Here is a 15,124-nt window from a genome sequence, read left to right on the forward strand (position 1 = left end):
GGAAGGCCCTCTTGCTTGCTTTTCAAGTCTCCACAATGTTTGCCATCTTACAGTTTTGTTTTACTTTTTCTTAAACGTATAAAGGCATAGATTTATTATTATTTACCCTGCTCAAAAACTTGGTCAGCTTCACCTATGAAACGATCCGTGCCGCATGGATCCCAGAGAACTGTCCACACGGCCTCTCCCCCAGGCCTCCTGCCTCTCCTGTCGCGCCTACTGAACACCCCTCTCCCATCTCCCCGCCTCTCCCGCCCGGTCTCGGCAGTTTCTCGGGAGCTTCTTCAGCGGCAGAAACTTCCTGTCACCATCTAATTTTTCCTAACCCATCCAGTGGGTCAGTTTCAGTGAGTTTATGCTAACTCCCAGTTTTAGCCATTTTATCAGGTCTGCCTGATTCACTCCTCAGTATCTGTTCTGTCTCTCAATCTCATCTTGCGGTCTAACCATTTTGTAGCACACCTAGTACTTTCTTTCAGATCTGGTCTTATCTCAGATTCTCAGAGTGAAGCCTGTATGGGGGTCTTCTCACAAAGGCCTTGCTCGATTGCGCTGGTACGCATTTAGGGAGGCAGGGCTTTTTCTTTGATTCTTGCAGGAAAAAGATGAAGCAGAATCATTTCATGGGCTTTCTCTTTGTTTCAGCCAGGTGCCCTCAGTGAATGATCGTTTCAGGGACTGATTTGTGTGTTAAGTGATCAAACTGGCATTCCTTACAAGATACAAGCAGTTCAGATTTAGACTGAAACACAGGAAGGCACGGGCCTAAGGTTTTCATTCCTAATGAAATAACCTCCTTCATGACCACAGCCCAAAGGAAGGGGGGATGGCAGGGAGTGCGGAAATCGGCCACCTCCTGGGGTGTCTGTGCCCCCTAGAGCCCCAGAGCGGGCTGGTCAGCAGGGCGCTGTGTCCTGACGACCCTGCTCTCCTCCACCCGACCTGTGACAGTCCAGCTCAGCACCGCTGAGAACGCTGGTCCCCGCAGAGGACACACGTGCCCAACTGTTGACGGACGTGGGCTTCAGACAAGGAACAGATACCCTGGGAGTCTCCCCGTGTCCCTGAGGGTGGCCTCCCAAGCCCTCCTCTCTGACCCTGGGAGGACTGTTGGTGTCCCTGCGCGCATCAGGGAGCATGGGCCTCCCAGAAGCCCCGCGCGGGCTGCTTGGCGCCCGTCCCGGCCCCCAGGCAGTGGCCGCAGGCGTGTGAAACGCTCATGGCACGACAGCGTCACGTGGCGTGCGGCCCGACGCCACGGACAGCGCGCTCCTGAGCAGGGACAGGCCCGGGGCCACGCGCGCTCCTGAGCAGGGACAGGCCCGGGGCCACGCGCGCTCCTGAGCAGGGACAGGCCCGGGGCCACACGCGTTACCTTGTCTATGGTGAGCATGTAGAAATGGGTGATGTCGTTCTCGTGCGCACGCTTGATCCTCGCCATGCACTCCTCCTCGTCAATCAGCTCGCCCACGTACTCGTTCACAAACTCCCCCTGGCGGCCAGAGGGCGCGGCGGGGTGAGCAGAAGCTCCTGCCGGGCACAGCCCGGAGCCCCACATCCCTGCCCGTCAGTCAGTCAGGTGACCACACACGCTCTAAAGGCTGCCAGTGAGGCGCTTCTCCCAGCACCCTGGAAGGAGCGACAGGCCAGCCCCCGCCCCCCCCAGCGCCCTGTGGCCGGCCCTGCAACAGTCGCGCTCCCCAGCACAGAGCAGGGTGGAGACCGTCAAGCTCTCCTGCAAGAGCCCCTAAACCGGCGGTCAGGGCGGTCCCTCTCGACACTGCTGGGGTCAGCCGCGACAGGCAGCCTGAACGCGGACCGTGTGGCCTGTGTCTGCCCGGCAGCCTGGCCCTGCCTGCCCTGTCCTGGGACAGCCTCAGGAGAGCGACCCCACAGCACTGCTCAGCAACACTCCGGCCCCCATCTCAGTAAACCTTTCACTTCCCAACGGCTGCCGTCAGGGTTCCGACAGGCCTGACTCATGGGAGTTTAGAGTTTTACTGCGGTAGACATCTTCCATTCAATGTTTTACAATCTTCAATCGTAACAATTCAGAAACCATGTTTGAAATCCTGTTCTCAACAAGTGCAGAAGCAACACAAACTAGCGAAGTCTAGAAGGAGGAAGAGGTGAGCAAGCCCTGGACTCACACACACATGCTGCACACACTTGCACACGCACACACCAACATTCATGCATGTGCGCACGCACACACGCACACACATTAACACATGTACACGCAAACGCATGCGTGCACCTGCACACATTAACAGACGCGCGCACATTCAGACGCATGGACATACATGCATTAACATACATAGGCATGCACGCACACACGCACACATTAACATGTACACATGAACGCATGCGTGCACCTGCACACATTTACAGACGCGCGCACACACACGCTGCACACACATGCACATAAACATCCACAGGCATGCACGCACACACATTAACATGTACACATGAACGCATGCGTGCACCTGCACACATTAACACAGACATGCACACATTCAGACTCACGCTGCACACACGCACTAATTCATGCATGTGCACACGCACACATTCACACGCATGCGCATTCAGACACGTGTACATGCATGCACACAGTAACATCCATAGGCATGCACGCACACACGCTCACACTAGCACCACACGCACAGGCACACGCCCGCGTGTGCACGCCCGTGCGCACACACCACACGCACAGGCACACACGCCCGCGTGTGCACACACGCCCGCGTGTGCACGCACACGCACACACACCACACGCACAGGCACACACGCCCGCGTGTGCACACACGCCCGCGTGTGCACGCACACGCACACACACCACACGCACAGGCACACACGCCCACGTGTGTACACACATGCGCACACACTACACCACACGCACAGGCACACGCCTGCATGTGCACGCACACACGCGCGCACACACCACACGCACAGGCACGCCCACATGTGTATACACACGCGCACACACTACACCACAGGCACACACACCCGTGTGTGCACGCACATGCACGCACACTACACCACACGCACAGGCACACACGCCTGCATGTGCACGCACACACACGCGCACACACCACACGCACAGGCACGCCCACGTGTGTATACACACACGCACACACTACACCACAGGCACATACACCCGTGTGTGTACGCACACGCACACACACCACACGCACAGGCGCACATGCACGCACACTACACCACACGCACAGGCACACACGCCCGCATGTGCACGCACACACACGCACCTTCCTGATGTCCCTCTTGGCCACCAGGCCCCAGCCCTTGCCGTCCGTCCTGACGATCTTGGTCTCGGGGTACTGGCGCTTGGTGAAGCACTGGTTCTGGCAGGACTCGCCCGCGGGGCACACTTGGGGGTGGCACTCGAACATGAGCATGCGGTTCAGACACTGCGACTCCGAGCCGCACGGGTTCTCGTCGGTGGGCTTGCAGTTGCACTTGGGGATCTCAGAGATGTCCGCTGTGTGGACCTGCACCTTCCCGTAGGGCTTGTTCACCTGCAGGCGAGAGCCGAGCTAAGCCTCGTGCAACCCCGCCTCTGCGCGCTTCAGGGAATCCCCGGTGGGGGGGCAAATAGCCGCCGGACGCTCTCCTCACAGAGGCGCACGAGGAGGGGACAGGGCAGCCCCGGCCTCCTGAGCTCAGAGCAAACGCCCAGGAAAGCGGCAGGGGAGGAGGGGCTGGGCACCCCAAGAGCAGCCGGGAGGCCATGGTGAGAGGCGCCTGCTCACCCGCACGCGGGGCAGGGCGGGCCGGAGGGGCTGGAGCAGCCTCGGGAACCCCAGCACCACGGTCAGATCCCCCATAATTCTGTTCCAGGGGACTCACCCTAAAGCGAAGGCTAAATGCACGCTCGTCTCGGACGCTGACCACGGCCCGGGTACGGGCAGCCAAGACGGAGCCCCTGACCTGCCTCGAGGCAGAGGCCGGGCGCCCACCCTGGCGGCACGGCCCCACCCGGGGCCCCGGCTGGCAGCACGTGGGAACATGGCTCCTGCCCCACCCCCTCACTCCCCGAACCATCTGAAGAAGGTCCTCCTGGGTCGGGTGGCCTGGGCTGACCACCTCTCATCTGGGCTTGGTGGCAGCGAGCGTGGTTCAGGAGGATGGCCTGTCGTTTGCGCCGTGCTCTGGGCAGCCGGGCCAGCCCTGCGGTTCCACGGCTAACCATCGGGCTGAGGGCAGGCCTCCCGCGCGAAAGCCCTGCCCGCACCCTGGCCTCGAGATAGAGGACACGTGGCCAGGGGCAGCACCCACTCCCGCCTAGGAGGCCCTGCACAGCTGTCCGGGGAGGGCTGCTCGCCAGAGGAGCCCCGCCCCCGCCTGACGAGCCCCGCCCCCGCCCGAGCCGTCACCTTGATGTGCTTGTAGGGCGGGGGCCTGCGCTCGCTCTCCTGCGTCTCTCTGGCTTCCCTTTGAAGTTTGATTTCACGGAAACGGGCTTCAGCTTCTTGCAGTGCTAAGTCAATGAAGTGCCAGTGAAAGATTTTAGCGAACAGATACGCCCACCCGTTACGGTCTGCACGTTAACGACTTCGTCTACACTTTCATCCCGCTGCCGAGCGTTGTCTCTAGTCTCCCTAAACCAGGAGGCCACACGGCACCCACACAGACAGGGGCGCAGGACCGCCGGCCAGCTTAAGAACCAGGGGGGCTCTGCGGGGCCTCCAGGCAAGGGGCGCTGACCCTGCCCTTGCCCAGCCGCCTGCCCGGCCCACCTCTCCTGGAGAAACCTGGGTGGGCCGTGTGCAGGAGCGGGGGCGGGCGGGCCGGCAGGTCACCTCCCCAGGGCCCCACTGCCCTGCCGCCCTCACGTGCTGCCCTTCCTGAGCCCTGCATCCCCCAAATGAGGCCAGCCCTCTGTCCCCTCTGTCCCCTCTGTCCCCCACCGGCGGTGGGGTGGAGGCGCCTGTGTGGCCGCTGACGGGTCACGGTAGCCCCGAGGGCTTGTGCAGCAGCCACCGACTGCAGCGGGCTCCCTCTCACGCAAAGGCAAGTGGGAGCTCTAATGCATGCCAGTGGAGGTCACCACAGTCAATGTTGGGGAATTTATTACATGCCACGTCTCATCCTCTGCTTCAACAAACCTATCCACAAGGACTTAAGCTATAGCTAGAAGAGAATGCTGCGTCCAGCGTTTCCCACAGAAACCAAACACTGGAAATGAAGTCAGCATTAGCAGAGGCCCCCAAGCACCGTGCCCGACCCCGCGGAGCCCCGTACCGTTTTTGAAGACTCTTCCGATCCCTCTGACCCCCTGGTAGCGGCTGCCCCGGTCCCCCTCCATGTACGGGAACACTCGCGCCTGATGCGTCCAGTAATAATCTTTAGACCCAAAGAAAAACACAGGGAATTCTCCAACCTCGTGCTTCATTTTCTGAATATTTGGGGGGACATTTTTGGGATGGCAAACTTCTGCCGGCCACCATCTATTATAAATATTAAAAACAGGGTTCACAGACTCTTCAGAGAGAGTGACAGCATCTCAGTGCGCTCAGCTCTGCAAAGGAAAAGAAGACAGTGACCGCGGCGGGCGGGCGCCTCCTCCCCCACCTGTAGTTCCCGAGCTTCACCCAGATGATGTCCTGGAAGTGCAGCTTCTTCCCGGCCCTGCAGTCGTTGCAGAACCAGCTGCCGTCCGGCATGTCGATGCTCAGGCAGTCGGGGTGGAAGGCCGCCGGGCAGGACTCACAGCACAGCAGGCTCCCCCCTGCAACGAGGGCGCCCTTAGCCCCCGCCCCAGCCCCCACCCCGGCTCCCGGGGTCCGCGCCACACAGGAGCACGCTTTCTTTCCACCACAAAAGCCATCCCGAGTCTGTGACACGACCGTGGTTAACTCAGAGACCACGAATGCGACTACGTGGGCAAGCACGGGCCGCAAGAGGGTGGACAGAGCTGGAGAAGTGCCGCACGCAGCTGGCCCTCGACGCGCGGCCCTGGGACAGCCTGGACCAGCCCCGAGCGTGCGCGGCGCCGGGGGGCTCACCTTTGGAGCACACGAAGCACCAGCTCACGTTGACGTGCGCGTGGTGCCTCTTGCCCTTCCGGGCGGTGAAATGGTTCGTGCAGATGATGCTGTTGGGCGCGATCACCGAGCAGCCCGCTGCCAGACACGCATCCCCTCCGTGGTAGGCGACGGGGCACCGGACACACCGCAGCATCTTACCTGGGGTGGACACGCCCACATCCCACACCTCAGCAGGGCAGCCGGGGGGCCGGGCCTCCGCAGGCTCACAGCACTGCTGCAGAAATACCCGGGGGCAGCGGGAGGAACGGGGGCTTGGGCAGGAGGGTGACAGTGTCATCAGCGTTGTGAAGACACATTCCCTTAAGGCAGTGGTAATTCAATAAGGTGTCAGAAAGCCATCAAGCACTTCATGCTGTTTTCTGAAATGAGGTCGACCAGGGTTTCTCAGCCTGGGCACTGGGGCCCAGCAGGGGCCCGTGGGGGCTGCCCTGTGCACGCCAGCAGGGACCCCAAACACCTCAAGACATGGCCTTATGCCCTCTGGAGTGCAGGCCCCTGGTTGAGGACAGCTGGTATCAGGAAGCAGACACCCGCTGCCCTTGAGTTCCACAGACTCCACGCGGCACGATACAGGTGGGCCTGCACCCGAAAATATGGCTCTCACACGTGAAGGACCATCAAAGCCGGAACAAACAGAATCTGTCAAAAGGGCTCAGGCCCCCGCTTCCTCAAGTCAGCAATCATTAGGGTGACATTTAGGGCAGGAAGAAGGGAAACAGCAAGAAAAACCCTAACTCCCACCTGCATCCAGTCAGTGACAGCAGGTATGTAAACCCTCTCGGGGCAAAGCTCTCGGGGACAAGCCTGCCACCCCGCCCGCCCTCGATGGCTCGCATCTGGTCACACCCACACGGAGCTTCTCTGCACCTTTCGAGGGCCTTGGGTTCGAGGGGTTGGAGGCGTGGCAACTCAGGCAGCTGTGAAGCGGGCATCGGAAGCCCCGGCTCTCGAACACTGTCAGGGGGAACCTGCGCACGCAGGCCTCGTGGTAGAACTTCCCACACTGCGACACCACGCAGCGCTTGACGTCACTCTTGCTCTCCTTACACACGAAGCACGAGTGGGTCCCTGGCGGCCAGGGCGAGAGGGGGCACAGAGCAGGGCTGAGCCGCCGCGGCTCCTCTAGCCCTCGAGGGGCCCTGCCCGCGGGGGTCTGACCAGCTGCCCGGGAGGGCGGCGCCCCACAGCCGGCGCTGCGAGCTCCTCCAACTGGACCGACACCCTCTGCCCGGCCAGGGAAGCGGAGGCGGGCGGTGACTGCAGCCTCAAGGGCCGCCCACGCCCCTCCCCGGACCGTGCAGCAGCGAACCGGGAGGCAGAGGCCTTGCGGGGGGCGGGGCGGGGCGGAGCAAGGGGCGGCGTACCTGAGGTGCACTCTCCGCACAGGAGCCGCCCCTCCGGCCTGCGGGAGAGGCCTAGGCAGGCCAGGTGGAAGGCGCCGCAGCAGGGACCCTCGCACAGCACCAGGCTGCCCGGCTCCTCGCACAGCTGTGGGCAGAGGGCCGGAGGCTCAGGCGGTCCCCGCGCCCGCCGGCCCGGCGGAGGGGGGCCGCCCGGCCCCGGCCCCGGCCCTCACCTGGCACACGTGCTCCTTCCTGGCGGTGGCCCCGCGCTCGGACCTCTTAGAGGAGAGGGACGCCTCGGTCTGGGTTTCGTCCGCGCTCTCGTCCGGGGACTCCGGGGGCTCGTCTCCGGGGCCGTCCGAGACCTGGGAGGAAGGAGGCGGACGACAGTTCACAGCGGCCGCTAGCAGCCCCGCCGGCCCCCCCGGGCCCGCTGCGCGCGTGCACACACGGGGAGCGGCCCCCCGCCTGGCGTGCAGGTCACGGTGCGCGTGGGCGCGCGCGCCACCTCTCGCCATGCTCCTTAGAAAGGAAGCGACTCTGTGAAAACCCAGTTTGCTCTCGCAGGCGAGTCAGGACAGGCGTGGGGCCGACGAGCTTGACTTTTCTTACCCGATCTATAAAGGGTCAGTGGTCTTAGGCTAAGAGAGACGTGTCCACACTCAACACAGTGTGTCAGATGCGGGCCTCTGGTCGGATGGGCAGCGGCTCGGGACGCGTGGCTACAACGCGTGCTCCCCCAGGGCAGGGGCCTGTCGTCGGGACGTGCCGCCCAGTAACTGACCAAGAGCCCCGCCCGCCCCGGCCCACAGCCTCCTCCCTGCAGAGGGGCCAGGGGGTAGGGCAGTGTCTGGGAGGGGCGGGCGAAGGCCCCTTCCTGACGCTGGACACAGCCTTTCCCTCACAAGATCAGCAACAGTAAATCTTTATGGATAGAAACCAATAAATGTTTAATCAGAAACCTTACATTCAAATTTTTTAAAGCCTAAAAAATACATTTAGTATTTACCGGATGTTAGGCAAATAAACACTGAAAACCGAATTTTCAGCAGAGCAGAAGTAATAAGCTAGTTTCCTGGACGCCGAAATAACCACAGCCACAAGGAGTTATGACCCAGGCTTGCTGTTCACCAAGAAACAGAACTAGAAACTCAACTGGGCCACGTTTCTTTTTTTTTTAAACACCCAACAAAACAAAATAAACCCCGCAGCCAGTTCATCCAGTTCTGGGTATCAGTGCTACTTCCCCAGGTTCACCTCCCTGAGATGACAGAGAGGAGCGGAAGGGAAAGCCCCTGACCAACAGAGGGGCTTCTGCTGACTGGAAATCCAGAGTTAAGGTGTGCTGACCTCTCTGGGGTGTGCAGGCTGCCTGGCGTCTGCGGGCAGCTGACAGGCACGGGCCCCCGTGCCAGCCTGGCCACATGCCTAGGGCTGACGGAGCCCCGTCTCCAGAGAAAGCAGCCTGTACCCTTTATTTCCCCACCTTCTCCCGCAGGAAGGAGACGGCGTGGACAGGCACTGTCACCCGAGGCCCTCCCTACAGCTCACCGCCTCCTCCTCCATACTGGTGCCCCAGAGAAGGCAGCCGGGAGAACGCCCTGAGGGCAAACCCCGTTTGACCTGTGCGTCAGAGGCACAGAGGGCGAGCCCCAGGCAGGTCTGTGCTGGTGCCAGGCGGCAGGCGGGCAGCGGCCCCCCAGTCCCGGCCCCACGCAGCCGCCTGAGAACCGACCCACGGGAGGGCCTTCACGGGGGCTCCCGGGACGAACCCGGCGCCTGACCCACCGCCCAGGTCCTCCCCTCGACAAGGCTGCAACAAATCTAAAAAAAAAAAGAAAGAAAAAGAAAAAATGCACGGAGAGAAAGACAGGAAACACAGACCAGTCCAGGGCCAAGGAAGGAACAGCACCTTTTATTTAAGATTTACAGAAAAAGCGAGCACGTCTCCACTCGGAGATATTCCTAAGTTGACAGAGTCTGGGTGAGGAAATTAACACGGAGTACATATTTCTGAATGGAGTATAAATGTTCGAGACACACTGGCGCGTTTTCTGCCGGGTGCTAAGGTGCACGCACAGCAGCAGACCCCCCAACAGCGCAGTCCGTGGCGGGGGGAGGGTCCGCGGGCATCCCAGCGCGCCCCTGCCCGCGCCCGAGGCCTCCGCGCCGGCCGGGGTCTGACGCACGAGGGCGGAGCGGGTGGCACCGGCTCCGGCTGCAGCTCCACCTCCGGGGCACCAGGGCCAGGCTTACTCGGAGACACATTCACCTGCACGGTCCCAACACAGTCCCAACTCTCAGGCTACGACCTCTAGGGAGGACTCCACGTCCGACAGGAGGCGCTGGCAGAGACGCCCAGGGCCGGGCGGTGGGCGCAGCCGCCCCCCACGCACACCCGCTACCTACGCGCCCCGCGGCCCGCGGCGGCAGGGACGGGCTCCTGCAGGCTGGCGCGGTCTCCGAGGCGTGCCAGGGCCTTGTCAGCGAGACACCAACGGACACGTGCGCCTAGGGAACAGGCGACCCAACTGCTAGAAGCGACTCGGGACTCCCAGCAGGCCCTACGCTCGGACAGCGTTACACAGTGAGGTTCAAATCTTTTAACAAACATCCCTTCACAGGTTGACACCACATCAGTTTAAATACAATTACAGACCGTGAACAACACAGTTCTATGAACCAACATTGCTTTTTCGTTTGAGTTACGCTTTTGTAAAGGGGAAAACAGATCACTAGGCGCACGTTCACAGAGGGTGAGGGTTGACAAATGATACGGCTCCTGTGCCCGGGAGCTTTATAAGCTTAAAACCAAAAGACTAATCTCAAACAGGTCTTCCAAGTTGACAGCACAGTGAAGTATTAGGGTGGAATTAAAATAACTCGTTAGCCATGCACCACCTGAAGTGCTACAATGCAAACACAAGTTATTGGACATGTTGCCACACCATCATTCCTCACCACCCCGGGCCCAGGTCTGAGTCGGGAGAGCACAGCCTGGCCCTGTCCTCACACCACCACCTGACCAGGCGGCCCCCAGAGCCCCGGCAGCCCCCAGAGGTGCCCCCGGCCCTGGTCACAGGTGAAAACGAGTCTCTGCAAGGTCCTGTGAAGCAAGCGTGGTCCGAGCTGTGTCCCCAGCAGCGGCCACCCACAGAGTGGGCTGGGGAGGGCTGCTGGGGAGGCCCGGCTGGAGGCTGGCGGCAGAGGCTGAGCCACCAAGCCGTCCCCGCGGTTGCCCTCCCCCCACCCACTTCAGTCATCTCTGCGAGGTTCAAGATGTCCTGAGTAACCGGTTAGCACACGCTTCCAAACACGCACTAGAGAATTATGTGCAAAGACCCCACACAGACACCAAGGCCAGAGAAAACCATAAGCGTGGGTCTAACATGGTTAGCTACCTGCGGAAGACGGCCAACCCCTCATCACTGGCAAGTAAACCAGCCGTGACTTCTCATATTCCAGGTAAAACAGCAAACACAGTACTTAAAAGGATGAAAATCAACTTTACTGACCAAAAGTCTAAAACATACGGGAGTCAACATGCTTCTTGGGAAAAACACTGAAAGCCAATCACAGGTTTGAGAGCACTTTGAGAAGCCTTTTGTAATAAGACAGTAGTATTTCAACTCTTTCAACAAAAAAACTGTAATTTAAGTCCACAATCTAACAGATAAACTGAGTCCTCAGAAATTACTTCTGTTCACAGATTTTTAAAAGCTGAGGTGGTAAAACTATTGATTTTAAAAGCATAAACGCTAGCTTCACACTGAGTCAAAGCAGCTCTCATCCAGTCTAACCACACACAAATCCCTAACCAGAACTTAACAGTGAAATGATATGTAAAGGAGACAGACGTATCTCAGAAGCTGGGAAGTTAGAAGCCGAATGGAAAGGAAGCCAAGTCAATCAAGTCAATTCTCGAAACCACAGTGATCGTGTCCGCCGCCCCCTCTCCTCTGGGGAAGGGCTGCTCTCTTGCCCACGTGGGCTGCACTCCCCTGCCTGAGCCCTCCAGACGCGCCCACCAAGCTGGCACTGCCCGACCAACGGAGGACGCGCCACACTTACAGTGCTCACACGGCTACTGAAAGGGACAAAGCTCAGCACCCCATCTGCCACAGTGGGGCCAACGTCCACTCACAACCGTCTCTGGGGAGAGGACCCTGACTTTAAGCTCATACATGGGCACCTTTCACGTTTCTGGATCTAGATGCAAACTGACAGTCTGAGTTTCCTTCTTCACACCATCTCTGAGACTCGCTGGGCGTGAGAGCCGCCCCGGTCTGGCCAGGCTCACACGTCCCCAGTCCTGTGCCCAGGCGACCAGCCGGGCCCAGAGGCCCAGGGGTGGCGGGCCTCCCCTCCTTTGCCCTTCCTCCGCTGCGTCCAGCTACTCCCATCCAAGACCTGGCCACCAGACCTTTTGAACTGGCCACCGTTGCCCCCCATCCTGGACCTGAAGCACTCCGCCTGGAACGTTCCTAGGTTTTGCATGGACTTCCGTGAAGACCACAGCGCTGGGCCTCCCAGAGACCACGTGGGGGGGCAGTCTAAGCCCCAAGTCTGAGGGGTGGGGGTGGGGCGCACACGCCGTGCGAGAGGCGGCCTCTGCTGTGTGTTCACTCTCAGCTGGGAGGACACCGACACGAGATGCTGCAGGGTGGTGAGATGCTGCAGGGTGGTGAGATGCACCCTCCCCTAACCCCCACGAGGACGCCTCTCGGAAAGGCAGAAGAGAGGGAGCCTGCGGATGGCGAGGGGCCCCTGCGTTTCTGGAATGGCCACAACCTCAACTTCGGGACATCCAGACACGCGTCCACCTCTGGCCTCCTCCTCTGCCAACACAGGTGTAGGGAGTGGAAGGGGTGGTCACGGCAGGGACCTTGTAAGCAGCATAGCCAGAGTCACCTCACAACAGGCAGAAAGAGACAGCATAGCTGACTTCAGCAAGTGAGGGCCGCCCACGCCACCCAGCGCCGGCCCACCTGCACTCCGCACACACTGCCGCCCGTCTCTAAGCCCTCTCCAAGCTGGAGCCCCTTCCACTCAGCTCCTCCAGAAGCCAGAACGCCCTCTGGGGAGCTCGGCTTCCCCAGCACCCCAAAATACACTGCGCCCGGAGCAGAACAATGCAGACACAGCTGCCCTTCCCGCGGGCCACCCTCCCGACGTCCCAGCCTCTCTGCCCAGCTGAGGCTCACCACGTGCCCTCACACCTGCCCCGTGCGCCCTCCCCACTCTGCTGATGCAGACTCCGAGCTGCTCGTGGGGCACGCCGATCCTCCCCATCAGACGAAGGCTCGTCTGTGGCCAACTCCGACCCTACCTGCCACGTGTTGGCCGCTGGCGGGCTGTCTACAACTCGAACTTCCTCAAGCTATCATTTCACATGAGCCTCTTAACTCTTGTCACAGGCCTTCCAGGAGGGAGTTTTACTCTGGGTAGTGGCTTTTGGGACTAGGTCATTCTTGCCCCACTAGTTTTTGACATTTTGCAATTTAGTGACTGGTTTTGGGGAACCTTCCACCATCCCTTTAGGAGCGGCATGACCGCGGCCATCCTGGAGGCCCACGTCCCACTGTGTCCAAGCAGGGTCACCAGCCAGCCGCAGGCCGCACCCGAGGCGGGGCCATGCCCGGAGGGGGGCCGCACCCGAGGCGGGGCCATGCCGGAGGGGGGCCGCACCCGAGGCGGGGCCATGCCCGGAGGGGGGCCGCACCCGAGGCGGGGCCATGCCCGGCACGTGCCGCCTCTGGGTCTACTGCAGTCCCGAGGACCACTCTGCACGCCAAAGCAAAATCTATACTTCTGGATAAAAATGGAGTGACGATGACTTCCTTATTTTTGTTGTTAGGACCATTGCTGTCACAACAGCGAACCGCCAAGCCCTCGCAAGGCGCCGGGCACCCCAAGTGTCTCACGTGCGGTGCACCACTTGACGGCCTAGAGCACACGTGTCAGTGGGAAACTCTCGTTAAACGTGAAGCACATCTGAAGCGTCTGCTCAGCTGGAGTCGAGTGCTATGGGCCTGGCAGCGTGAAGAGCCCCCCCGTCCGTGAGCTGACGGGCACGGAGGCCTCTCCCCACCACGCAGGCACGTGGCCCCCGGGGCACACCAGGCAGCCGCCCGGGACTGAGGCGTTTAATGTGGTGGCTCGTGTTCCACAAAAGCAGCCGAGGGAGAGGTGGGTGTGAGTGACCTGGTGACGGGACGCCCAGAGAACGGGCACTGAATCGGGAGACTGAACGGCTCACAGCGACGTTGCAAGCGACAGTTTCCCTATAAATCCACTACAGCTAGGGTCACAGTAACCTGCTTAGTAAAAAAGACAGAGTCGCGAGTCCTCCTGCCTTCTATGCTGGCGACCAGTCTGCCGCCTGCAGGGCTGAACACGCTCCACTAGAATGAGGACAGGCGACCGGGGCTCTCTAGAGTGCGCCGCTTGTCCTTTGCTTCGGAAGGTACAGATGCTGACATTGTTTTCAGTAAAAATTCAGAAAGTTATGGACTAGAGGAGAAAAACGACTTCTAACAGGACGAGCCCCTCCAGTGTCCTGTCCTTGTCTCAGGCCCAGGACAGCCCCTGACCAAGGGCACCCTTTCGACCACTGGATATGAACGTGTTTCTGTTATGAGATGAATGTGACTGGTTAAATGGCCTTGATTAGGTATCTTACCTTGGTCTTAAAATTTGTTATGTTTTCTTCATTGTGTGTGTTATTAATACCAGTAAAAACAGACTGTCACACGTCTTCCGTGACTGCCTGTGAGAGGGTGCCGCTGGGTCTGCATGACGACACGCGGCCTGCAGCAGACGTCTCGGAAAGTTACGGCATGCTAAGCGCAGCACAGAGCAGCCGCGATCAGATCCAGCTTGGCTGATGTGGCTCCCACAAAGGCTGTTACCATGAAGGTGAAAGAAACGAGAGTTTGCTCTACTGAGGGAACAAGAAACGCAGTCACAGAACACTTAAACACACTGACTCTTCCCAGGCCTCTGCCATGCAAGCGTGTGGCTCTCCTCCGTCCTCCCGCAGACGCAGCGCTGCCACGGAAGGGCCCCTCTGCTGTGAGCCTGGCCGGCCACACACGCCTGTCTGAGAGGCGTTTAGACCGCAGCAGGACCTGGAACGTCTGCGGACACCAACCCTCTGAGAGCTCCTCATTGTAACAATGGCAGTGAAAGGAGAAACTGTGAACACGCAAAGGGCACGTGGCCCGCCCCTGCCGGGGCCAGCCCGAGCCCTGCCAGCCGCAGGCCGGCGGCCACCCAGGGCCCCCTGGAGCTGGAGCTGGAGGCTTGGAGGGTTTCTTTACACACTGCACTGCCTCTCGCGCTTAGAAAGGCCCTCAGCCCAGCAGACACTGGGACTGCACACTGGAGTTCAGGAGTGTGAGCACAGAAGCAGACAGGCCTTCCAGCTCACCTAGAGTGAAGTTTAATAAACAGTCCACTTCTGTAAAAATGAACTCTAATGTGAGATTCATATATGCTGCACAGAAACGGCTGACAGAGAAAGCCTGGTGATCTAAACGTTTTTATGTAAGGGACAGAACGCACACTATGGAATCTATGTATCACCTTCAAGATGCAAAGGTGTATGCATGTATCATCTCAATGTATTTAATACACAGTATATAGGTATTTAATAACCTATCTACTTCTGAAGTCCCAAAGAATTAAAAATCAATTAAATCTAATGACTGT

The 15,124-nt window shown here is 59.9% G+C and overlaps 1 protein-coding gene across 5 annotated transcripts in view; it reads right to left on the reverse strand.

Annotated features, from left to right (window-relative positions):
• NSD2 (nuclear receptor binding SET domain protein 2) overlaps positions 1 to 15,124 on the reverse strand; it is a 77,697-nt gene that overhangs the window by 4,929 nt on the left and 57,644 nt on the right. For all 5 annotated transcript variants that reach the window (XR_008199595.1, XM_052641835.1, XM_052641834.1 and 2 more), the window contains 9 exons: positions 7,645 to 7,776; positions 7,433 to 7,556; positions 6,936 to 7,136; positions 6,027 to 6,206; positions 5,593 to 5,749; positions 5,263 to 5,468; positions 4,395 to 4,498; positions 3,267 to 3,536; positions 1,376 to 1,492 (listed from right to left, as the gene is read on the reverse strand). Coding sequence is in view for 4 of the 5 variants with exons in the window: in XM_052641835.1 (XP_052497795.1) it covers positions 1,376 to 1,492; positions 3,267 to 3,536; positions 4,395 to 4,498; positions 5,263 to 5,468; positions 5,593 to 5,749; positions 6,027 to 6,206; positions 6,936 to 7,136; positions 7,433 to 7,556; positions 7,645 to 7,776 (1,491 nt within the window). In the remaining variant the exon portion in view is untranslated. The remainder of the gene's footprint in view (positions 1 to 1,375; positions 1,493 to 3,266; positions 3,537 to 4,394; positions 4,499 to 5,262; positions 5,469 to 5,592; positions 5,750 to 6,026; positions 6,207 to 6,935; positions 7,137 to 7,432; positions 7,557 to 7,644; positions 7,777 to 15,124) is intronic.

The sequence above is a fragment of the Budorcas taxicolor genome, chromosome 6 (assembly GCF_023091745.1).
Source record: "Budorcas taxicolor isolate Tak-1 chromosome 6, Takin1.1, whole genome shotgun sequence".
In the NCBI taxonomy this organism is placed as follows: Eukaryota; Metazoa; Chordata; class Mammalia; order Artiodactyla; family Bovidae; genus Budorcas; species Budorcas taxicolor.